The sequence below is a fragment of the Trichogramma pretiosum genome, unplaced genomic scaffold (genome assembly GCF_000599845.2).
Source record: "Trichogramma pretiosum strain Unisexual culture from Peru unplaced genomic scaffold, Tpre_2.0 scaffold10, whole genome shotgun sequence".
NCBI lineage: Eukaryota > Metazoa > Arthropoda > Insecta > Hymenoptera > Trichogrammatidae > Trichogramma > Trichogramma pretiosum.
Window position 1 is genome coordinate 2,611,709 of NW_019641652.1, and position 27,025 is coordinate 2,638,733.

General features: G+C 35.8%; 2 protein-coding genes across 2 annotated transcripts in view; one reads left to right on the forward strand and one right to left on the reverse strand.

Annotated features, from left to right (window-relative positions):
- Positions 1-317: 317 nt before the first annotated feature.
- On the forward strand, positions 318-1,596 carry LOC106658875 (tRNA-dihydrouridine(20a/20b) synthase [NAD(P)+]-like). The gene is made up of 3 exons (XM_014381021.2): positions 318-480; positions 562-759; positions 834-1,596. The coding sequence occupies exons 1-3, from the start codon at positions 404-406 to the stop codon at positions 1,594-1,596; spliced, it is 1,038 nt and encodes a 345-aa protein (XP_014236507.1). The 5' UTR covers positions 318-403.
- A 3,122-nt stretch (positions 1,597-4,718) lies between these two features.
- The window catches only part of LOC106658762 (protein rhomboid-like), a 54,865-nt gene continuing 32,558 nt past the window's right edge, over positions 4,719-27,025 (reverse strand). Inside the window, exons 3-6 of the mRNA XM_014380870.2 lie at positions 22,626-22,768; positions 13,492-13,604; positions 8,849-9,004; positions 4,719-5,450 (exon numbers count right to left, since the gene is read on the reverse strand). Coding sequence (XP_014236356.1) covers positions 5,197-5,450; positions 8,849-9,004; positions 13,492-13,604; positions 22,626-22,768 — 666 coding nt within the window. The 3' untranslated portion in view covers positions 4,719-5,196. The remainder of the gene's footprint in view (positions 5,451-8,848; positions 9,005-13,491; positions 13,605-22,625; positions 22,769-27,025) is intronic.

A 27,025-nucleotide genomic window follows, 5' to 3' on the forward strand; every position in this document is an offset into this window, starting at 1 on the left:
TTTTTTTCTTTAATCCCTTACTTTATTTCATATTTTTAAATTTTTACTTACTTCTAATAATTCGTAGACAGAACTGAAAGAGTGTACGATTTGAATTGTTGCCTTCAAAGATAATTATTCAAACCTTCTATTTTAAGAGCTCCTTTATAATATTATTTTAAAAAATGTCGAACTTTACAACATTTTTAAATTCCAAATTTTATCGGTAATGAAGAAATTTTTTCAAAAAGATTTCAAAATAATTCATCTTTCGTCTGCTATATCAGACGAATGTAGTATGTGTATGTATGTACACAAGTTGCACGACGCACGTTGACTTCAGGCTGTTTTAAAAAACTGAAATTTTCATTGACTTAAACTATTCAAGTATTTTCGGCTCATTGAATCTATATCTACTCATAAAATGTCGCAAGATATTTTAGAATTATTAACTAATAAACAAATGACAAAAATATGTGCGCCAATGGTGCGGTATAGCAAGTACGTATGTTAAATTTTACTTGATAAAATCATTCAATAAATTTAAAATATGATTTTTAAACAACAAAAAACTATTTTAAGGCTTCCATTCCGAACATTAGTGAGAAAATATGATTGTGATATTTGCTTTACTCCAATGATACTTGCTGATTCATTTGTTCAATCATCAAAAGCTAGAGATAGTGAGTTTTCTACAAGTTCTAGTGATACCCCTCTAATAGTTCAATTTGCAGCTAAAAAAACAACTGATTTTACTTCAGCTGCAGAATTGATAGCTCCGTATGTATAGTTTGACTAAAATTTTATTTGAATAATATTAAATAATTAATCAATGTCTTCATGCTTCTTTGCAGCTACTCCAACGGAGTAGATTTAAATTGCGGATGTCCACAAAGATGGGCAATGAATGATGGATATGGGGCAGATTTATTATCCAAACCTCAATTAGTCAAAGATTTAATCCAGCAAGTTAGAAATAGGATACCAAAGCCATTTACAGTTTCTGTTAAAATACGTCTATTAAAAGATATGAAGAAAACTATAGAACTGTGCAGGCAAATTGAAAAGGCTGGATCTTCTTTTTTGACAATACACGCTAGAACACCAGAAATGAGAAATGAACCTATTGACTTGGAAAACTTGAAACTTGCCATTAGTAGCGTGCAAGTTCCTGTTATTGCTAATGGAAATGTTCGATCACTTGAAGATGCCAAATTATTATATCATGAATCCCAATGTAATGGTGTAATGGTTGCTGGAGGTTTATTAACCAATCCAGCATTATTTTCTGGTTTTATAAGGACTCCTTTAGAATGTATTCAAGATTGGCTCAATATAACAGCAACATTGTCTACTCCATTTATGTGTATGCATCATCATTTTGTCTTTATGCTAGAAAAAGTTTTAGAAAAGAAGGAAAGACAAATTTTTAATGCATTAAAAGATGAAACTAGTGTGCACCATTTTCTTAAAACACGGTTTGAAATAGAGCCCAAAATTCTTAACGATGAATTTGAGTTAATAAATTGTGAATATAATATAACGCCATTAAAAGTGTTAAAAAAAAAATGCCTTGATGAAGACATTAGATATGACTTGGAAAATTTATTTTTATGAAATTAAAAACTAGTTTTTACGTAATATATTTGTAAACTATAAAAAATGTATAAATTGTAAATAAAAAACAAATATTATCTCCTTAAGGAGTTATTTTATTATATAAAGTTGTAAGAAAATAGTAATAAAAAATAATTTTGTTCTTTATAATTGAAAGAATTTATTTCAAATAAACCTGAATGCGCTAACTTAATTTGAAAATATTTTTTATATCATTATCTTCATTCTTATATTTATAAATGATTTTAGGTATAAAAAACAGTATTTTTCATAAAACTTCAATTTATTCTCAACAGTACTTGAAAAAAGAAGGATTTTACTGCAGGTATAAAGCTATAAGTAATCAAAATATCATCCCTAATCATGAGTAATATTTTCATACAAATACTTACGATTCTTTTATAATCATTATTATCATATGAAATTTAGTATTTTCATCAAACTGGAAGTTGTTATTTAATTCGTGAAATTTTTTCAGCAGTAGTACAATAGTAAATAGATTGTACCATATTTAAAATACGAAGAAAACACTATTGCCCCTTTAATTGAAAGTATCTCGATACATTTGAACATTTCCATTCTTAGCAATAGAAATAATATGAAATTATTAAATGTTGAAAATTCATCAGATTGAAAATCTATCATCTTAAATCGTAATATGTACAATTAGATATTTCGTGGAAAATGATTTTAAGACTTATTAAACGATTGGATTTGATACATGATAATTTAAAATTAATATTATAATCAAGGTATAGATTATCATTTTGGAAAAAATGTAGACATTATTGAGTAATTATATATGTTTCAAAAATTGATCAATGCTAATAAAAATAGATGTGAATGAAGAAACGATAATATTTTATTTTAATGCTTTATATTCATTGCATTCAGAATTGCATGCAAAATATGGAATTACAGTTTTCATCACATTGCACCTCATCTGTTTCGTCCAGCGATAAGCTTTTAATTAATATTATTATTCTAGCGAGGAATCATTGTTGAGTTAATAGTATACACATTCAAAACTGTTTTTTACACTAGCTCCACCTCTTTGGCTTGTGGACTTCTGACTAACTATTACAATAATGAATTAAATTAAATTAACTCATGTTTATCAGACTGAAAATTGTGTGCACTTTAGAATCTTTTAAAATATAATTTCTAGATCTCATTACAGATGCAAATAATAGAATTATGAAAAACCTTCATGACGATGTTTACTTTTATCAGCAGTACATTCTTATATGCACTAATGAACCATTCGCCGTACATTTTTAACCTTTCATTGTTTTTATATTTATAGAACCCTTTTGAAAATAATTTTATTGTTAAATGTACGTACTATAAAGCAAATACGTCAGTCATTACAAAATTAATCTTAAATATATTTTAATATCTTTACGAGGAATGGTTCAAATTATGAACATTTCATAATTATGTGTCTCTTGTTACACTTAAAAACATAATTTTCTTTAAAAAATGTTTGCACGATAACACAACTATTAAAAAATTCAAACAAGAGTACTTATTAAATGCTTTCACAAAAGGAAATTTAATACTTACAAATAATTCAACTGAGAACTGATATAAATGCACGCATACAATATAGAAAAATAAGTTTATAAATGCTAACACATTAATACATCTACTGAGAGTTCTTGTAGATCTACGAAAAATATCGGAAAATCGTCACAAAAATAGGCTTCATCTTCAGAATTTAACATTTAGAATATGACGATTTTTCATGTAACATCTACTGATAAAATCATTTGTAAATAATTTGACAACGTGCTAAAATAAATTTTAAAGGCATGAATGCAAAGATAAATGATACCTTATCGTAAAAAAATTATGCAGCAAACGAAAATGAACAATTATATAGCATTCATGAAAAAGACTGTTTTATCTTCCAAGGTACACTACAAGTTACCATCTTTCAATTAACTACTGCTCAAATTGTACTTGTGATCATTTAGAGAGAAAAAGATACATCGAGACCCTTTTATTTATCGCTCATACATTAATGGTGCGTTCTATTAATTGACTAGAATCGTTCATACCTATACTCATCATATTCATAAGTGCGTTTTGTGAAATACTTCGTTGCAACTGATACTGCCTGAATCATTCGATTACTTTAATCAAAGATTCAGTTTCTCTATTGAACACTCGCATCCACATTCTTTCTCATTTAGTTCATGCCGTTATTTTCGAACAGAAAACAATCAATTTTTCCACTAATTTACAAAATGTACAAATTAAAATACGATCGTGAAATTGGTGGAACCCGACTACGACAATCTACAGATGTACAGACATAATGTTTACATACATGATATATTCAAATATCCTCCTCAAAAGCTCATAAGATACTTCTTTCGAAAGTTTTTCAAAGCGAAGCAGCTTCAACTTTTGTGCTGGCGAGCTTTTTCTTTCGTCGATCACAACTCGCTTATAGTCGGCCAAACTTGAGCTTACTGAGCGTGAATGCTTTTTTACTCAGTCCTCACAGCAATTACACTCTTTTTCTTATCTAAATAAATTATACCACGAACAATGACAATCGAGTTACATCTAAATGTTATATCTCGCAGTTTAAGAACACAGTGAAGGTATTTTGCTAAATTGTATTTAACTATTTTATCATGTTTTTTTATTAATTTTTTCAAATTTATAACATATGCAAAAAGTCAGGAACTCAAACAAGAAATCGCGACAAGATATTTCTTTTTCCATACAAGTAGAGAATTGAATTCTCTCGCAACACAAAGATTTTTATTTAACAGAAAAACAACATTTTTGACATTTAACAAATGTAGAATTTACTTGCGACATACATGAAAATAATTAAAAAACAAACTAAATCAAAACGAACTGAGAGACTATTGATTACTCTTAAGAATACTATTAACACGAACAGACAAGAAGACACACAAGTATTATAATAAATGTTTTGTTACATATATAATTAAGCATTTCTTTGAGAAACGCTGTACATATTTACACACGAGCCTATTATACAGAAAAATATTTTTTCGGTTCATACATAATAAAGTTAATTTATGTACAAATACATTATAATGCTATGTTATTTATGTATATATATGTATACATAGATACCATTTATATGTATCTATATACTATATATACATATAATATAGTTATTTATCATCGGTCCAGCGCGAAGCGCATGTAGCTTCGCGCTAAACTTTCTTATTCAGTCTTGTCTGGGTTTTTATTCTTCGAATTATATGCGACGATTCTTCCTCAGTCATTTAAAAAGTAAACCAATATCATAAGGCTTCTTGACATTCGTAATGATGGCTGCGTGCACCTCTTTCCAACTGATACCCACAGACTAAGCGTAACATCTTTGGCATGTACTGATTTTTGAGAGCATGCATAGCAAGAAATAATGAGAAAAAAGCCTAAATAATGTTGAGTTGTAGGTAAGAAACGGAGGAGAAAAGAGGCGCACGAACGTGTGTGGTTCAGTCACAGGATCACGAGGCTAAGGTGAGCATCGTCGTCGAAGTCGTGGTGCGCTTCGCGTTACGTCGTTTTGATCGGGTGTCCGTAAGCGAAGCTATACTCGCGTCATGGATAATCCGGATGCATGAGATTGTACATGATCGCAAAGATGGTGCAGGCCGCGTAGACGCCCAGGGCGACCCACCAAAGTAATTGCTCGTGCAGGCGCTGCTCGAAGTTTTTCAGGACTAGTAAGCCGATCGTTAGGCCGGCCAAAGCGCCCGTCAGATGAGCCACGTAGGAGACTGGAGGGCCGAGCTCGCGCCCCAACTGCTCGGCTGCGTACCTGTGGTAGATGGCGAATCCGACGTCGGCACTCGCTGAAACATCAAGCCATAATTACGTTACAATCGTTTGACTAAAAAAAATTTCGCTTAAATTTACTTTTTTTTCAAAGGTAAAAGCAGTCGGTTTTGTTATGTAGATTTTACAGGAACCTGCTCGGCGAATAGCTGTTCATTTCGAATTCGAGCGCGTTTACAAACAGCAGCACCGAGCTTTGACGGGTTATCAGCGTCCCTTTTCATGTCGCTATATATACATTCATTTACTATTGAATAGTGTGATCGCGTCAAGGCCGCGAATGCAAACAACAACAGCAACGAGTAAAATCGAATGACAATAAATCAGCCGACGCAGCAGTCGCAGTTGTGCACTGCACAAAAATATATATATATATACGTGTATCAGCCTCTGATTCTTTTGTCTTTTCGCAACGAGATATTGCGTGCAGGCACACGTGTGTATAATTTTCGATTTGTTTTTTATTGCCATTTATTTATTTTTATTTTTTATTTCAGCAATCGATGCGACGATCTGATGAAAAAAAAGCAACAGCCGCAGCGATCGATCGGATAGTTGGGCTTATCGGAGATTCAAAATCGAGTCATTTGCCAGAAATATTGGCTTTTGTAGAGAGACAAGTGTGCATATACTGACGTGGACGAAGGTCAGGAAAGTACCTCATTACGTGTTAACTGCAGCCTACTGCAGGCGGAGGTAAAACAATACACGAAGAATGCCCAGCCGATTTTATTGGCACTTTTTCTTTCCCACTGCGCACTTACTCGCCATACTGGTAAGGTACACCTAACTAGCATTGACATCGGCGCGTTAATATAAATGAAAGTCACATCGTAGATGATCGCCCGATTAACAATATTTTTATTGTAAAAAATCGTTGCTTTTAGTGGTCCTGAATTTATTAATTGCTCCTTCCGCAAATAATAATAAAGTACACCGTAAAGATTGCGCTTCTTTGCTCGAATAGAAAATTCTGCCTGATAATAAAAGCATCAAAAGATTTTTTTGTACGTAGATTTGCCTCGGGTTTAATGTTTCAGTACTTTTGCAAAAGCAAGTGATAGCTAACGAATTATGAAAACTGCGATAGGTAATGAATTTTAAACGCAATGCGTATAAAAAGTTATTTTGCACCGCACGCGCATTCAACCTTATACTTCTTATTTTTCAACAGTACTTAAGAGTAGATCAATCTTTTTATGATAAAAATGAAAGGTACAGCAGTTTAATCGATATAAGAACATTATTTCCGACCGCAACAAGTGAAACAAAATGACTCGCGCTTTATTTTTAACAAATTAAAAGAACAATTTTCAATCGATTCTATTTATGCACTACATCATCGTTTAGCGCTTCTGTTCACTTTCTGTGGCTCAGTTGGGAATGGTAAAACTCAAGAACTCTCATAAATGAGTTTACGCGATACATTGCAATAAAATATAAAAAATCAAGTGAGGATGTAAACTGAGTGCTTCTATAGAGTCCATCCACTGAAGTAACGTCTTGCGTCGGTTCCATGGGATGTTTGATTTTAAAGGATCATTAGTTACCCTCCTCATGTCAGACGAAAAACTCACACTTATATGTTCACAAAATTATCCTACAACACCTGGTTTAAAACTCGTTTTATATTTCCGTATTTGGGAGTCAGCGTGCATTGCAGGAAAATGTGCAAAATTCAGTTTTTCGCACGAGACAATTCCCTATTGTTTTTTTCTCTCTTTCTCTCTCTCTCTCTCTCTTTATTTTTTTTATGTCACATGTACACCTGAGCTTTTTGTGCACCTGGAAAAAAATACTGCAGTGATCCCGTTAGATCTATAATGCACTATTATAAATAATAATGCACGGGATCGTATAAGAAAGAACTTCAGTTATTATACTTCCGCAACGCAGGTGTATACTTTCGTTTTGACATATCAGCTAAGTAAATAAAAAAGAAGGAATCTCACGCGGTGCATTCTCGGAACAGATAGTAAACTTTAAAAATAAATTTCAGAGCAATAGTAACAGCTAAATTGTATAAACTATTTCACTCACACATATATATTGAATCATTATCAATTGTGATAATCGCGTAAAAAGTTTTTTTTATTATTTTGACACACATTTATACCCCGTTCGTACGATGATCGGTAAACATAAGATAAACATCTAGGAAAATGTATACATTACGAGTTTATTTATGCTCGCGTAAGTGTAAATATGTATTAGATAAACCATCAGAGCCTTTTAAAAATGATAATGACAATCGATTAAGAGAAAAATCGATGGTAAAAATTACTCTACACAGCGCGTCGATGTATAAATGTCTGGTCTATGTACAAGTTAATGGTAGTTTTTTTGTAAATATATACATGACACAATGTATAATTTATGCGGATAATTTATTGATAATTTGTAGTACGATGTGCATGTTTTTTCTTAACTGTTACTTTTTATCTACGAGAGACATGTAATTTAAAGATAGATTACAAGTTAAATAATGTCGTAATACTATTCGACTTATTCCTGTGTACACATTATTTTTGCGGATATGACAAAAAGCGGTAAGTGCTGCTTTTTGCAGGTATATTTTAGTCGACAATAGATCTGTTTATCATATAGTATAAATGTACATATAAAAATATATAGGATGTGGCGAGTGACGTAACCCAGACAATTTCATTGAAAGTATTTTTTTCAAACAAACGACAGCCTGGGAGAAAAAGTATCGACTCACCAAATCGGTGAGCGAGAAAAAATAGCTTACGCAGCAGTGTGCACGGGACATTTCTTTATCTCTTAATTAAAAGTGTGTTCAAAAGTAATCGAGTTTTGCAACGGCTCGTGATGAATACATCGGCTATCGGGATGAGGAGAAGAGGAAACGAGAGAGAGGAGCAGTACCAGCGTAAACGTTAAACAGAAAGATAATTGGTTTTTACACCGCGGAAAGTAAAATATTTTCCTTTTTAAATTCTGGATAGAAGAAAATGCGTGAAAATTTTTCAAACACTTGGGGAGCTTTCCACATTCTTTTTTCATTCACAAAGTAGATATTTTAAGGTTTTTTTTCTGGTAACTTACAACTATATCGCATTTTCCGATGACATTAGTAGAAGGAATGAAAAATGACTGGAAAGCTCTCTCGACCCGAGAGAAAAAAATAGTACGAAATGTCCGCGGCATTAAACGTCAGCGACGAAGAAATATTATAGAAGCGTTAGGAGGGCGTAATGTTAATGTCCGTGTACCCAGTAGCTGACGAAAACTGACGCATTTGGCATATTAAAAAATGTCCTCGCAAGCATATCTGATTACCTTTCTCGGACATTTGCATAATCAGCGTGCGGAATTTTGCGATGAAAAAACTACGACCGGCTTAGGAGAACGTGTGGTTGAATGAAGTTTTTTTTTCTTTTTTAAAACTCACCGATTATAAAAATGCCGATTAACCGAATTATTCCAAACTCCATGTTGTTGTAGTTGAGTAATACGTTGGCTAGATGAGCGGCAAGTAAAGCATAAACACCACCACTGGCGCCTACCAAGTAAACGTCCGTATCAAACACTGACGTACCAAGAGAACCTGAAAAAATAGTATAAATTACCAATTTAAATCGTCGCTTATTTTAAAATATGAAATTTTGCAAGATAAATACTATAACACTCGATCGCAGAAATTAAAAAAAAATTAGTATTGATGTCGTTGTATTTCACTGATTGCAAAAAAAGTATTAATTATTAAGGCTGCAATTAAAGGTGTAATGGGGATATGTTCAACCGCACTTTATAATGTACCTAATTTCACACATTTTTTTATATTTTATAAGCCCAGAGTTTATTTTAAGTAAATTCAATGTATATGACAAGCACGTAAAATTACAAATACTGTTTATAGTTAAAACTGTATTTTATATTAAGAAATATTCACTATTGTTAATGTACTAAGAATTAAAAAAAGAGCATGTGTGAGTAGGCAAGAAACTGTTTGAAACATTGCTGCATATTCACCCTATTATGGCTTCTCCCTAATGTATACGCATACATAATACATATGTATGCGTACATACGTATTCATCGACGAGGTAAAGGGAAAAGTGTTGGCGAAACACCTGTGCTCTTACTCTTTATCTCTCTCGTCTCGTCTCGTGAGAATTGTTAGTATTACCGATTTCACTTTTCTGGGCGATCTATTTCGTTTATTATCGATCAATTTGTGATGAAAACAAAATAATCAACCTTTTGAAAAGTCGATCTATCCTAGATGTTAAAAGTTTATCATGAATCAAATGATTGGATATTTTTGAATAATTATGACGGCTGCGCTTTGACGATAAGACGAAAAGAGAATTCTCACCCGATAAGAGGTAAATAACACGTCAAGTACCTCGAATTCTTTGATGATGCGTCGTCATTTCCGGTTTACCTGTGATTACGATACGTGTATGTATAAAAAAGTTCCCACGAAATGACAGCTGTATAGTCGCGCGTGTGCGATTCGTATCTGCGCGCTCGCTCCTTGCACTGCACACTCGCATTAGACTATTACATTACGGTTTGCTCACCGTTTATCCTTGGCTGGCCTCCTGAACGCTCGGCTCTTTCTTTTCTTCCGCGGAACCTTGTGGTTTTGCCAGCTCTTTCGCCAATGGTGACGCGATCATTACTCCATTCCAATGTGAGAAGTGTAACTACTCTGCACATACTCTCGCACGCTATTTTTACCTCCATTTGTTTTCATCGATGCCTCTGATGTTCTTATATTTTTGCATCCTTAAGAGCTTCTTACGTTTGATTTTCGAATAGTTTGGAGTTCAGTTGTAAATGATCGAATGGGAGCGTGCTGATTATTTTCTATTTAAAACTTCACGAATAAAATGTGAAATTTCCATCGACGATCGCTTCAACTAATTATTTCTGTTGCATATTTGCGATTAAATTAGCACAGAATTTCGTTATACTTTTTAACTGACGTTGCTATTTAAAAAAAATCCTAATATCTTTTTAAACATTCGATGCTTGAGCAATTTAAAAATATGGGATCAAGAACACCTGCACAATGTACAAAGACACGATCTACACAAATTTGAAGCGATAAGTGCATTTCAATTAAAAAAAAAGACAAGAGTTTTATTTTAGTGTGATAAATAGCTATCCGAATTGCGCATTGATGAAAACGCGAGGAATATTAACACAATTAACATCATAGATTATAAGCTAATGTTTTTGTGCATACCCAATGATAAAAATTTAGTTTGAGCATAGATCTACGGTACTGTATTATTAAAAAAGTAAAAAATTCGTCAAAATAAATAAGTCTTTTATTTCAAAAAAATCACGAGTGTATACTTGCTAAACTAATTGTTTCATCATTGTCGGAATGGCATAGATGCATTCGTTTTCTTTTATACTTTCTAATGTATACATTACATCAGACATAAAAATCCCGTTGATATATCCACCAGAACACAATGGCGAAAAGATGTATGTATGCACGCGTCACGACAACAGCTACCTTATCTCTTACTTTTTCCATTTTTTTCCTCCTACATTTTTCGTACATGTAGGGAAGTGCTATCCTTTCTCAGAATTTCTGATATTTTCTTGTTTTCATTCATCAGAGAACGTATTTTTATATTCAACAAGATATATAGAGCATTTCGCGTTCTACTATTGCGCGTTCTACGTTTACCCGCTGAAACGGTTCACTGTTCTGCTATAGCTGTTATAATTAACTCCAAAATTATGTCCCACTTTTTTGCGTTATAAAACTAAATAGAGAGTAGACTTTTTCATCTTTTTTGCCATCCGTTCTGTGCCACGATAGCCGTCCGCGATGCAAGCAACTTTTACGCCGATAATAATAGTTTTGCCGCGCTTGCAAGAGGAACTGCCTATATCGTATGTTTTTTAATTAACCAGACATCATTGAAATTTTAACTTTGAAAAAATTTCACGTTATGTCCGAAAATAAAAAGTCTACCAATCCGTCATGGGCGTAGAGAACCGATATATCAACGCAAATATACAGCCAAAAAAATGCACGTGAGTGCGTCGCTCGGGCTACATAGACGGAAGTGTTCCAATGCGGTTGAATGCAGGATGCAAAACTCGCTTTTTCTGCCTCTTTCAATGTTGTGTGTGAAACATCGTTGACGAAAATTAATCGTACATTTTGAATTTTTATTTTTAACCGTGCTTTAATGACCGACTTTGGAATTTTTTTGAAAATTAATAACGAAATGTTTTGGATATTTTAGTAGGTCATTCATAAACAGGTAGATGGTTGGGCCACTTGCGCACAATGAAGCGGTTCACGCATATGCTTAATCCTGCTGATTGGAAATTGAGATCAATTGCTATTATTTTCCAGCCAAAACAATGAAGATTAATCGAACAATTAGGTAAAACTCAGCGGAGGTGTAATTTCATTATAAAGATCAAGTGAAACGCTCTTGTAGAGTAATAAGTGAGAAAAAAACAGATTCTCGAGACAACATAAAGTGCAGGTAACGAGGGTGAAATTTCCAATTTTATTACGGATGAATTTAAATAATCGGATTGGCAGCACGATTTGAGCTTTAAAAAACGCTTGATCATGAGCTTGAAACCGAAATAAATGTCAAGCACTTTGACCATTTGAAATCTGTATGTATCTATGCTCGTGTGAACGAATGCAGAAAACTTGCCGTTTTAATTACCCTCGAAAGATGCACGATAAGATAGGAACGCTAAGCTAGAGCGAGCTCAAAGGCTGAGAGAAAACGCATATCAAATCGACTATAGACGAAGCACATACATACATACATACATACATACATACATATATCCATGCGTGTTAGGTGCTTCACACAGGAAGTACTGGTGCATATGAAATAAGCGCGTGAAACGCCTGTAAAAGGGAACATATAAATGCGTATGGAATGCACGGTTTATATATAAAATTATGCCTAAGGCATGCTTGATTTTTTTTCTGCTACACAAATTTTCAAAGTAATTAAATTCCACCTTGATCTTCGAATTTCTTCTTTTTTTTAGCGACACCGACCGCGTGTTATTTTCGATAGCACTCGAATGGGATTTTTCTGAAAAATAAAAGAAGGAAAGGAGAAAAAAAGAAAAAATCCAGGCACACGACATCGTGTCAACATCCGTGCAGATGTTGTATTTCCAATTCGTGCTTCATTCCTTGGTGTCGACAAAAAGGAATGCCATTGTGTCTTTTTCTCTGTCTCGTGCGAATTCTTCGAGCTCGACTCTACGTCTGTTGGCGCTCGCGCGCACACCTACTCATGCTTTCCTTCATCTTTTTCCTCTATTCACGGCGTCTATTTATATAATTGCCGTAATAATAGCTTATAACTTGACCTTTACGAGTGTGCGCTGCTCTACAAGTACGTGTACACACAAGGCAGAAGCCGTGAAATTTATTAAAACTTTCAGACCATGATACGAGAACGTCTGCGCTGCTCGCGCGCGTGTGTGTGTGTGTGTATGTGTGTGTGCGTGCGTGTGCCGCCAGTCGTCTACGGCTGATAGTAGACCATTAACCAGTGGCTATAACACGCAGGCGCGCAGAGGACGAGAATCACTCTCAAAGTATTTGAGAATGCTAATTCTGCACTACTCGAGGAGTAGTCAAGTGCGAGTAATTAAGCTGGAGCATAATTGGGAAATTGTTTACACAAGACTCAAATCTTTAGTTTTTAAACGATTTGCTTACACCGATGCGGGCTCGTTTCAATCATGGAAATAAACGCGCCGGTTATATACCGTTACTGATTATTCTATATATTTCCTGCGCGTATCAGCAGGCAAGCTTTCACGATATTAGCGATTTCATCGTACGTACGCGCTGTTCACGCTTCAAAGATTTTCCTTCCTTATGCTCGTATAACGTGCTCATACACGTATATAATATACATAGTAGCTGTGCGAGCGTATAAAGCGTTTCTTGTCTGCTACGCATAAAATATGCATAATGCATTAATTTGTGCATGAGCCAGCTGGCTAATCATTTGATTATTATATTAGATTTTATGTATTTTTCCAAGTATACGTATCGAAACTTACCAGCTAATACACCAGCCATGTAGACCGCGGCTATTCGGAGGCTACCATGAACCATTTCCAATGGCAAGCCCACGACCACCTGAACACCTAGGTTGAAGAGCAAGTGAAGCCATCTGAAAAATAAGCAAAAACGCATTCGTTAGAAATAATCGACTATACACGAGAAAGGATCGTTTAAATTTGTACGAGGATATGTGCGCAGTTGTCTCGGGCTTATCAGCCGTGGCAAGGAAATTGAATCATTCGAGCTCGAGTACAGTTTTAGCTTGAGACCACGAGTGCGCGAGCTTATCGTATTTTGACTCGTTCAAAAAATATCGCGTCGAAATTGCTCTGGAGAATCATACATAGTCGCGCGCGAGTTTCGCGGAAGATTATCAAGGGTTCGAAAAGCTTTATCTCGAGCCTCGAGTGCACGACTGATGAATGAGCCGCCGCAGTAGCGGCCACATCGAGAGCTCCGAATAAATGGGATAATGTTAAGATGACTGCTTCGCGCAGCCTCGTTCCTTCTACATCGAGCGCATGTATAATATATATATTCGCGCGCGCACGTGCTCGAGGCCGCGTGAAATTTTACTCGCGCAAAACTTTTACGTCCTTGCGCAAGTTTCTTTCATCGCTCCGCTGATTCTTTTTTTCCCATTCCTATTTTTTGTTCTCGTTAGTTTTCATAAGTCCAAAAAAGGCAAGTAGTTGGGCTGCGCGGGATGATTTACTCGGCTGCACGCGCCGAGAAAACTTGCCTATATTCTCCATCATATTGTAATGAGATTAACGAGCAAACACTTTCTGGCAGTTTAGCGCGCTGCCTGCAGCGTTAACCTTTAGCCCAATGATGAGTGTATAGTTTTAAATGGCATATGTGTGTGCAAGTGTCTAATACTAACGCAGCAATCAAGCGCGAGCTGGCTTCGAAGAGTAGTTTCTAGTTGAATTTCGATGGAAAACTTCTCTACTTTGCGCGAATAACATGTAACGCGCGCGCGCGCGAAAGTTTGGAAATTGTTTACGCGCTAAAATACAGACAGAGGGAGAGAGAGAGAGAGAGAAAGATAGAGAGGGAGAAATTGAACAGAGAGTGACTTTCAAAGTTAAACGTGCTAGGCATTGTTTTGCATGAACATGGCTTGTAATAAATACCTCCACACGTTTGAAGCATCGAGAGCACAAAGCGTCGCACGCGCAACCTTAGTCCATCGGACTTTTTCTCTTATAAAAGCAATGAGATATTTTTCCATCGGGTCATTGGACCGATTCGAAATAGCTCGGGAAAAAAATCGAAAGCCGGCACGGCCTCTTTTCTAAAATATTGTCATAAAAAGGGAGTGGATCACGCGTGAATAGCATTTGTGCGTACTCTGGAATGCATTTTTTCGTGTATCGAAATGTGCATACGCACGAGAAGGGGCGCCAAGAGGCAAAAAACGAGACAGTAAAGTCAACCGAGCGTAAGGCACGTATAAAGGAATAAGAAATAAAATTGAAGAGAGTGAGAACGTGATGTAGGAAACTGGAAGACATGATATTTGAAAAGGCAATTCCACTCTGAATCATGTAAGAAATCTAGCAAAATTACAAATTTCATTTAAAAATGTAGTGCTGGTGTGGGATCTGGAACTTGTACCGAGCAATAATACAGTAAAAAAAATCAATTTCGCTTGCAACAATAGTGCGAGTGAAAGCTGAATGATTCATTTAAAAAAAAATCGTGTTATATTGCGAGGGCATCGCTAACTTAGACCTATAACGAGCAAATTAGTATGCTCAAAGTGGGAAAAAATATATATTCGCGATATCCGGCGTACGCGGGAGGAACAAGTTATTTTGTATTCATTGAAAACGTGCAGCAGTAGCAGTTGCAGCAGCACTAGGCGCTTCTGACCATATACATATATCTCGGCTGCACACCGCATGTGCAACGAAACTCCCACTCTTGGCGCGTGCTTTTATATATGCATATAATACATCCAGCTATACATAGACTTTTCATTTAAATGCATGAACTTTAATTACTTCAACAAACATCGTGCAGAGGCAGTATCTCTCATTGGCCCCTTATCAATTGAACGAGCAAACGGTTTAACGAGTGCGCGTCTGGTTGAGAAATAAAGAAAGTCAAGACGAAGTCGTGCCAGAGCGTGCGCTATACAACATCTTGCGTGCCTACGCGTATTTTTTGCATAAACAAGAATTTAAAGTAGCCATAATTTTTTAGACGACCCAAAAACAATTCATTGTTCCGGAGCGTCTCAAGAGTCTTGACGAGTCGGCCAGGGTATCGGAAGAGAGCATTATAATGAAAAGTCCGTATCGAAGGAAAAAAATTAGAGCACGTTTATATATCTATAGATAGATGTATGCGCAGACAGAGGAAAGGAAAAAGTACTGCTTGGCTCGCGCACGGACCAGATAAAACAAAACGAACGAAACAGTAAGCGAAGTAGACGCTTCTAGCCTGCTATAAAATACAGCTATATGCGTGCGAGCGAAACGAGCCACGGAAATAGGCAATTTGCATGGCCTATCAATATAAAGCGTCACCCTTCGCGCGTACGATACCTACGATTGTTTCCCTCTGCAACGAGCAAAGAATAATCTCTAGTCAGTTACACTTAATGGCACTCGCTTAAAACTTTCTCATTACGAGACCGCGATTATTTATGACATTATTGCGCGCAGGACAAGGACTGCGTCTCTTTTCTTGCTGCGGGCACCTTCGTGTACAGTTTCTGTTTTCACTTTTCACGCAGATGAAAAAACTGACAGAGTGAAAGTTTCCAAGTATGATTCACTTGATTTTCTCAAACACGTATTAATAAAAATATACTTCTTTATTAATTCTAATCTATAAGCATTTATACATATCAAAGTACTTTTAATTTATTGAAACAACCCGTTTTCAAGAATCTATTGGCGAAAATCGTCCATCGGCACAGAAAAAGTTATCAACTTGACGTGATTGTGAGTATTCTTCGGAACAAAGTAGAATCTGACACACAAAAAAACTGCTAACAATGTAATCAAAAATCCCCATCGTATCTTCAAGAAAGTACTAAAAACGTGGTAACTGTCGAAAGCTTGTTTGCGCTGCCTACACGTACATATTACTTGTACATACACTCGAAGCGATAAAATGGCCCGATAAAGAAAACCATCGACTCGGCTGATATGAATTCCGTAAAGATCTCTATCCAACTGAATTGAACTGCTAAGATTGAGGAGGCGCATTCGGAGCAACCTGTCATCGAGTCATTCGCGAGTTCGCGTGTTCGACAATGCTTTAGATCCAAGCCTCTTCTCTATTTGAATAATCGTAGTTCATACTATAGATGAGAATTTTACGTTAATTTTTTTGTACCTATTCAAGCGGGTTCGATCTTTCGATAATATCCATGAATCATGAAAAATCATTTATTCAATTTCTAATACACGACGATTGCGATGGTAAAAAAATGTATCTAGCCGTGCCATCAATCCTTACCTTTATGTTCTAGACATATAATAGTACATAACCCTCTATCTCGAGTTTGAAATTACTCAATTCACTCAGGTATATACACACATATATACATGTATCTATCTCTGTCTTTTGCTTTCTGTCTGTAGCTTGGCGGCCTGTATTATATTGCCGGGTGCACACGAAGCTTTCGCTCGCTGCGATCGATGAGCTTTGCCTATAACGATGGTAGGAACAATCAGCCAAATGGAGGAGCCGTTGCCACTACTTTTTATTTCGTCGTCTATACATGTACATACTTTTTTGTATTACCAATACAACTTGGAGTAATTTCCTTACCTTTTCTTTTTTGTTTAAAAGGTAATCTAATTCAAGTCAGAAAAAATGACGAGTGACGTTGATTTAAGACTCGGAACGGTGTACAAAGCAGCGCACTGCAATTGCTCTTTGAGAGAAAATCGGCTGCAAGTAGTAGCGCAGTCTTAAATATACATCGACTACTGTCTCTTTATGCGAGCATCCTTGGCCTGCACGATGACGCCAAAGATAAATTGAAAATCGATATAGGCAGCCCTAGAACCCCCGAGCTCATTATTCGTTGCTTCGGATAAATGGAAAAAAGCTTCCGCGTGTGGCTAAAAAAAATCTGGCTCGCCTTTGTAATGTAGCCTCGATACAACTAATTAATCTTTTGACCGCGCGTTGATTGAACGTTCATTAAAAGTGTGGCCGCGCAACGGTGTCAACAGCAATGAACGTACGGGTGCCGCGGCTGCGACGATATAATTAGAGGAAAAATGACGACCCTGAATCTTGGCTGCGCTTGGCAATTGTTTTTCTTACCGAGCTTTTTATCAAGGTGGCGTGATGGTCTAATGGGCTAACACCATGAACAAATGGACACTAAAGCTTTTTATGTGCATTTACTTTCAACATTTTTAATGAATATCAAACAACCACTAAATGTAATTGAAAAAATAATTGAATGAATAGCAAATATCGAAAGAAAATTTTAATATCGTTTCTCCGATGATAATTTTCCGAGCGCGAGCTCGAATTTTCGCTGACTAAAATTCGTTTGCGAATCGCGACCGAGAAATGATCTTTTCTGCTTTTCGCATCAATGTTGGAAATGTTTGGAACCCGAAGAAGTCGCAAGTAGAATTGCACAATCAACGCTAACGATGATTTTTCTCATTTGTCGTAAAATATGCATTGCCTATAATTATTGGCTAAAATATTATTTCCAATTCATAAATCAAACGACAGATTCCGCGGGTATAAATTAATCGAGCGTATGTACATTTGTATATAAATATACTTGTTATTATTTATACAGAGGATAATCTATGCGTCTGGGCTATAGGCGTATGTGTACATGCGATCGCAACAAATAAATCATCGCAAGCTCTCAACTATATACACGTCGTTTTTCGCGGTTCAATTCACCCCTGCGCGTGTGCAACGAATTACGCGCGTATACATATTTAGGGCGCATAATCACGCGGCTCGAGTATATTATCCGACGAAAATATATAGATTTTCTCTATTTTAGCTTTCGACAAAAAAAGTCGACGCATTTTAAATTTCAATCATGGCGCGACATTAGCATAATTGCTCGCGGAAAAAAATGTCGAGAATATTCATCGCAGTGCGTGTACGGCTGGGCCAAAGTGTCGGGGGGTAGTTCCGAGAATATTTTTCTCTGCGCGCCGTTATATCGGTGTATGCATAATCGAGGATGGAAGCCGGCTTGCGGCAACGACGTTATATATCGGCTGCCGTCAGTCCGACATCATTATTCAAATCTGTTTCTTACTCGTGCGGTCCAAGTTTCCGGCGTGTATTACTGCTGCTGCTGCTGCGCGTGATTCACTTCCATCTTTCGCACTCGTATGTATACACGGACCTACCGCGCACTCCACTACTTGTACGTTAGTGTCTGTTCAGCTACGTGTGTATATGTATATATAATATAGGAAGTGTCATACAAGTTTCGAGTCGTCGGAATATATAAGCTCGGGATACAGGTGCTACGACTCCATGTCTGATATATATTCCACCCTCTGCAAGCTCTATATCTCAGGCAAGCTGGTTACGCTGCGTTTTTCATTCAAGATCGACACTTTTATTCTCGTTTCCTTGCTTCGAGCTGATATCGTGTATTGTATATAGCGAGCTATTAAACTATATTTTATGTATATTCTAATGCCTTACATTCAAATATATTATGGAAAACGATTTTTCATTGCGCAATACTCTGCTCTAAGATGTTTCATTTCGAGCAAGGAAGCATTTCATTTTATCATATTGACGAATAGATTGAAACATCAAAATTAATACTAAAACGATATTTTTTTCATTATTTTTGCATATATATTGTTAGTAGACCAATGTATATCTATCTTTATATATCACAAGCTGTTAAAGAGGGATTATGCAGGATTGATGGAAAGTCGCCAACCAAGTCCACAGAAAGCAGCTTTGAACATATTATAGTTAAACTTCGTACCACAAGAAAGTACCCCTCTACTTAGATATATATGTACACATAACCGTACTACGACTAGATATCGTATAGTCGCTAGTGCAAACCCAGAAGCCAGTGGGGGCAGGCGGACAATCGCCGTAGTCGCGTCTTTGTCCTGAAATTCTTCGTGTAACCCTCCGTTATTCGCGAGCCGGAGCGATTGTATCGGACTTGTATGTAATTTTCGTGCGGTTATCGCTTGTTCCTCTCTCTCTCTCTCTCTCGGCATATAATACAAAAGCTCTGGAACCGTTGGTGATGATAAATGGGTTTTCGCTGCGCGCGTTCATTTTTTTCCAGATATTTTTAATCACCATTCGCTGTTCTCTCTGCCGTGGAGAGCTTTGATTAATCAGCATTTTTCGGTCACGGCGTGTTATTTTTTTTGAAAAAAAAAAAAAAAAAAAAAAAAAAAACATAAGCTGTCAGCTATCACGCGTCGATGCAAAAGTCGCAAATAAAAACTAAAATTCAAGAAAAAAAATTGCAATCGCGTGCGAAGTTTAATAAAAAGCGTGTTCTTTCACATTGAAGATAGAAAAACATGAAAAATCGTAGTCAATCTCATAAATCGTGTATAAGTGCATAATGTAAATGAACGATTAATATAACAATAAAAAAAAAAAATAAATAAATAAGCGGTGCTAGCGAATCTCGGCAAAGACGTTTGCCAGAACCGCAAAGAAGCCTTCGTGCGCATTACACGATATAGGAGTGCATTAAAAGTTTCAGTAGAGAGCGCACGCAGGCCGCAAAAGCGACCGCAACACGTCAAGAGCTCGTCATCTGCTTACACAATATATATACGCGAAGCGGGAGGTTTTTATGCGAATCACAAATCAATCTGTATACACACGAAAACGAGTAACCATAACTGAGCTAAGTGCCGCTTACGCACATATTATATATTTTCTTATAATCGGACGAAAATAATGTATCCCAAAAGGCCGAGAGAGAGGAACGTGCGAAAGAGCATCAAGTGTATTTTACACGATTCACTTTTGCTTTTTCAATAAACGCACACAGCATCTCATAATGTAGTATATATTATGCACTTCTTGCGAGTCGTTGTTGTCGCTGCTTCCAGAGTTCGCGTGATGAGCCCCGACGCCTTGGCAGGGACTTCCGCTAATTAGCCTTTCGCACTGGAGTGCGATTGAGCCGCTCCTCGGCTTCCATCTCGTATTATGCTTTATAGATGTATAGCTATATATATGCATGTATGCATGTATGTTTTCTGTAGTTCCCACGAATTATATTTTATTTACTAATGTTGCCGTACATATCTTGTATATTTACATGCAAGTACACGCACACTCACAGTGATATTTTTCTGTATAAATTCTTTTCTGTCTGTTTATTTTATGTCCATTGAAATTTTGGCATTAATAAATAAAGCAGAGGATCGAAAAGCGTAGTATAATAAGTATTGACAATCAGCAGTCGTTGTTCAGCTATGTTTCATTAGTTTAATAATTATCGCTGAATTGCGTATGAAAATAATTTCCATGTGTCAGTGACGTTTCATTAGTTCCATTTTGAAATTTGGCACATATCATTCATTTATTGTATATTATTATTTCTTTCAATGCGTTGCACTAAAATAATGGAGAAAGACTAATGTTTACTATTGAAGCATTGTGTATTATTTTGAAAAAAAATATTTTCAATGAAACTTAATGTCATTAATAATAGATTATGTGCGGGTTAGTATAGAAACTTACTTTCAACGCTCACTCTGCATTTGAAAACGCAATTCAAGGAACATGAATTACTTTGATTCAATAATCAAGTTAAATGAACACGAAGAAAAAAAATGAGTACCAAAATCAAATGAGTCGGTACGCTCTGCTTTACAAAGCGAATTCTCATCAGACACTAATCACTATCACACAATTCCGTATTTAAATCCAAATCAGTGAATCCAAATATGATTCATTTGTCCCTTAATATACATTATTTGTTCGAATAAACTTAATTTTGATTTCATCATTACACATAAGAATATCTGTAAGATAGGTTTTTTAAAAATTTGTCAAGTACATTTTGGTGAATGTCTTCCTATTATGTTCATTTACCAGGTTAAAAAGTTTCATTATATTTTCAAACTTCGAATTGATTGAGTAATAATGTTAATCATTTACCAGTAAAGTTACATTAAATATTGTATGGTTGAATTTTTCATGAACAAAAATTTGACTGAAAAAACCTCGTATATAAAATTGGTATTTTCATGAATGAGACGAACAATCATTTCGACTAATTTTTAATTCAGATATTCGTTTCATTACTATTTTTCCAAATGATACATTTACAAATTTACAGATAATAAAAATCGTATCATTCGGCGTTTTTTCAAGCACTTACAAAATAAAAGGAATATTATCATGCAGCACAAGTACGCGATGGCGTCTTACACATGAACCGAGAATATGTACACTTATACGTGCGGGCTTTTTCAAAGGCGACTACGTACGGGTGCGTCTTATCAGCGCACCTGTTTATTTTTCAAATAACCGCGTGCGTATCCAGAGCCTCGCGCAGGGTGTTGATGCTCTACATATATATATATATATACACACACACATAAGTATTATGTGCGCGAGTCCTACGCTAGCGTCGCTTGAACGCGATCCCACGGGAAAATCTCACACGCATTCATACAGGTTGGCTCGTGCAATGTTTTCTTATCGGTCGTTGTCGTCGTAGTACACATACGCCTCGCGGATGATTATTTAGCTAGTTTCGAGTCTACCTGCTCTGCGAAGACTATTATAAAGTCTCGGCTTCGTTGCAATTGAGCTTAGCAAAATTATCGCGCTCAGACGTGCGCAGTGCTTTCCTTGAGCATGATTTACTTTTTCCGCTGAAGCGTAGATTTTACTACTGCGACGTGGGTGGTTTTAACGCGTGGAAAATTCTTATGCATTTTTAATTTGGTTTTTTACCTTGCGTAGAAAATGGCTTGATCAACTCTTACTACGGTAGCAAAAATTTACTTAGTGCAACGTATTTCTTGGAATGAGTTGATGATTTTTACGTATAATAACGAAATTAGCGGCATTTTGGCATGCGGGAGTTAACTCATTAAATACTAAGTAAATAACTTAATTAAATATTGTAAAGAATTAAATTTTAACTTACCCTGCATGAAGAAACATGTATAAAGCAAACCTCCAGAATTCTTCGCGTTTGTCTGGTCGATAAATAAATACACTGTCGATGGGGACCGGCCCCGATGTGTTGATTTCTCCTTTTGTAACAGTGTAATATGTGAAAAATCCCAACTGAAAGGAAATGATAAAATAATTTTTTTAAATGTGCTAAGGTATTAATATAAAACTTATAATCTTTGATAAGCAATGTGAAATAGAGAACTATATTTAAAAATAGTTTCCGAATTGTCAGAAATAGTCAGATATTCGTTTGGATTTCGAAAGTTCATGATGATATTCGGACGTATGACTGCTAGTTAGATCTTTGAAATGTATTAAATCACAACTATTTTAAAGCTCGACTGTATCATATATTTAATTGACTCTGACACTCTTTTATGCTTAAAATTAGACGCTAATTAAAATTTATTGGAACGCAGCACTTGCAAGTAAAGCTGTACAAATAATGTTTTTTTTTCAATTTTTAATATTTTGAAAACAATTTAAAAGCGGTTGTTTTTTCAACTATTTAAGATTCATTATTTTGAATCAGAAAAAATGCTTCAATGTTAAATATTGGCATATCTTATTGATTCGATAAAAAAATAAATGTAAAAATGTGTATGTACGTCAATCGATCGCAAATGCAATCCTGACATAATAGATATCTATTCATAAATGCAAAAGAAGAGACGAGAATATATGTATTCGTCGTTATTTTAGAGGAGTAAAGGAGAGCTCGATATAGCTCAATAGGTTACACAAAGGAGCGAGCGAGTGTACATACATTTAGAAATAGCGAAGATGCGGGTAAGTACAAGAGCGAGAAAAATATGCAAATGGGTCAGAGTTTTGTGCGACGCATCGAGTATGCAAAGGACGAAATATTTGTAGCTTCGTGCGAGTAAAAGCAGACACGCGACTACATCATCATCTCCCACGAGTAAAGATGAAAAAAAGAAAGAGAGATGTACTGAGAAAGAAAAGAAAGAGAGAGAGAGCAAGAGAAAAAGAATCGCGTTCGGTGGCAAAAGCTGGAAAATAAGGTGCCGTAAGAGTCTTTTTATCGGCCTTTTGTCGGTCATGAACGTTACCATCGATGGTCTATGCGCGCGAGCACACAAAAGACGTCGTCGTCGTAGTCTCGCGAGAGTACATATAATGTACACATTCACGCGGAAAAAAGATACGCGAGGATTGCGTGCCTCTCGCCGCTATATACTGGAAAGTACCTACGTGCACGACAACGACGATTGAGATGGATTGCGTTTTCTTCTCTTTTTTCCCTGCGAATTCTACATATGCGCTGTTTCTTTTTTCTGATGCTTGGCACGAGAGATTTTTTTAAATCTTACAACACGAGTAAAACGAACTAATCAAATAAAGCCAATCGATCATAAATAATTTCGACCCTGCGCATTTCTCTTACAAAAAAAGAGTAAAATATTGTTGAATTTCCAAGGCTACGTATCATTAGCACATTATCGTCACACAATCAGTTTCATTCTCCTTGGACAGGAGAAAAAAAGCAATAACGTACTCAGGTTTTGTTGGACAAGTCCGCGCGTTATAGCATTAAATTAGCCAGTACTTTTTCCAACTGAAGCGTGCTCAGAAGAGAAATAGTAATGCCCTCTTGGCGAGAAGTAGGTGAGAAACGTACACATGTGGTGATAATTGTTCCATTTGTCCGCACTCGCACACATCTATAGGACCCTTGGCAAGCTCTTTGGATAGGTGTGCGGGTATACGTATCCATATTATATACAGCAAGGCAGTCTAATGGACTTACTCTGATGGCATTGCGGTGGTGCTAAGGTGTACATGTATATATAAACGCGGAGTTTACGGACTGAAATCTTGCTTGCCTCTATCTATCTCGGTTACACTCTCTTCCTCTTGATCTCGAAAGTTGTTAATGAATTGCGCGCCACTGCTCGACTTCGTCTCGGTTGTTTGTCTTTTTCCCAGGCTCGAAATTGTGGTTAGTCATATTACATCCAGTCCGCATGCAAACGCGTTTGATATGCCATATTTATAGTATCTCTCTCGCTTACTCTTTACATTTGGAAAGTCAATATTGCGATAAAGCAAATGTCAATTTAACGCTCGAAGAATCTTTAATTAAATTCGATACGATTATACGAACAAACTTTTGTCTATACGCGCGCTAACGTACTCGCGATTTGTCCTACAAACGGTATTACTCAATCGTGCGATAATATTTATGATGTTCCTTATGCTTCGACGAAAATTTGACTTGAAAATATCTTCGTCGATTAAAAATAAGCATCGTTAAGGATAATTTAGAGCAGCAATGTACAGGTATGCTTACAGTGACCAAAAGACATCAAGACTACTGTGAACAATTCAAAAGCTTGTTTAATCTTATCTTGCTGCTAGCTTCAAGCCTTTCAAGTAGCTGACGAACTTGCAGGATCTATGTATACAAAGTACAGCTTTTAGAGCGCACGAGAGTTTACAAATTTTTCCGACAAAGTTTCAGCGAAAGCATTTCGTATCGTTTGTGCTTTCGAGGATATGTTGTCCTTACTTTTCACTCTATACTTCACAACCAAAGGAGTTCTTATTGTTGTTTTAGTTGTTGGTGCTTTCCCGTTTGACTATTTCTGTGCAAAATAGACACTTAAATTTTAGTTGACATATTATCGTTTAGGGTGTTGTTTCGTTACTTTTCCTTTTTTTTAACTGATCGCTCATTCAAAAATTAACAATAACAATTTTTCTTGTCTTATTTTGTTGTAAATAATTACTGGGAACTTTTTTCAGTTAGTAAACCATTTTACCAATAATTAGTTTTCGATCCATTATTACATGGTAATAGTTCAGACATTTTTTCTTGTCCTCAAACTGTAAATATTAAAACGAACAGCTCGAATAAAAATAAATAACAGGGGAAATGTACACCATTATTCTCACCCATTCTCAAGAAGAATGCGCCGATGCAGCCATATTGGACTCTGCGCTCACAAAAATATACATGCGCCAACCGAATTCACCTTTTTTACAGCGCCAACTATCAACCGGTACTCGTAAATATTGCGTAGCGATAATTTATGGTCTATAAGGCGAAAGTATGCCCGATAAACATATCGACGCTGCAAGTAGTATAACTCAATATTGGGTCAGGTATGCGGGTGCTAGGGAATTTCGAGCGAGAAAAGAATAACTGGCAACGATTGAATGAAAGTACCGGCAAACAAATGAAAGCAACGAGATAACAAAGCGCATTGCTTGCGCTTTGCAACGACAATTACTGTAATAATAAATCGTCCTGGTAGCGCACGCGCCATCGAAGAACAAAACCGTCATTAACGATGCGCGCGTTATAAAGGCAGCCAGTCGTTCGAAACGCGCGAGCGCAGCCTCAATTTTCAACCATCGAGATATAAATTATCGCGCGTATATTATACTGCTTAACATAGATTATTATTATTATCATTTTATCGCAGCAATTGTTGTCTACTGCTTGTGCGCATACGTACAAAAAAAAATTAGAAAACGATTTTTTGAGCTTCATGCTGCGATTATTTATCTAATCAAATATAAAATTCACTCTGATCAAAATGATATACAAGCAATAATGTAAATATTTTTTATTTGATGTTGATCGATACTTAATTCAAATCTTTCAATGCATGAATCAACATCAATTCAGTTGATATTACCAAATTATTACCAAATTTTAAGCAATGTATGATATTAATTCAGTGAAAAATCAAAATGGCTAAAATATGTTTTGAAAAACCATAATGTAAATACATAACAAATAATCATATTATTCCTAAAATCATCTCCTTTAACAAGTATGTGTACACTTCCAGTCAATTAAAAGCACAGACCGTTTAATCTCGTGAACTAGATATCGTAAAATAAATTTAAGGGATAAACTTATGTTACCGACTACTAACTTTATCCCAACTAGAACGAACTCTTACATGAATCTCTAAATTATACGTATAGTTATATAGCTAAGTTACAGTGAAAACATGTAGTTTATACACATATATCACACCCATTGAACAATAATCGTATTGATTGTTTGTAAAGCACAAACAGTACAATTTACATTGTTAGTGATCATAACGAAAAAAATATCTAAAAATTGTATAGATTTGCAAGCTTCACCAAAATTTTGGATTTAAGGTAAAATAATAAAGGATCGAAAATGAATAAAGAAAAGTTCGATAAGTTCACAGTCTTGGCGATTATTAAACTATGTATCGAGCATACGCAAATATAGGGTATACAATGCAATACATAGCGTGGCGAAGTTAACGTGGTAAACCAGCAAACAAAATGAACGGAATCACACGCACATAAAGAAAAAGAGAGCGACCAACGAGTTTAGTTAAGTGATTTTATTTG

Bases quoted from the DNA above. Each gene is read 5' to 3' on its own strand.
- LOC106658875 (XM_014381021.2), top strand. From the start codon at position 404: ATGTCGCAAGATATTTTAGAATTATTAACTAATAAACAAATGACAAAA. The intron at 481-561 runs GTACGTATGTTA...AACTATTTTAAG, and splicing joins CCAATGGTGCGGTATAGCAA to GCTTCCATTCCGAACATTAG. The intron at 760-833 runs GTATGTATAGTT...GCTTCTTTGCAG, and splicing joins GCTGCAGAATTGATAGCTCC to CTACTCCAACGGAGTAGATT.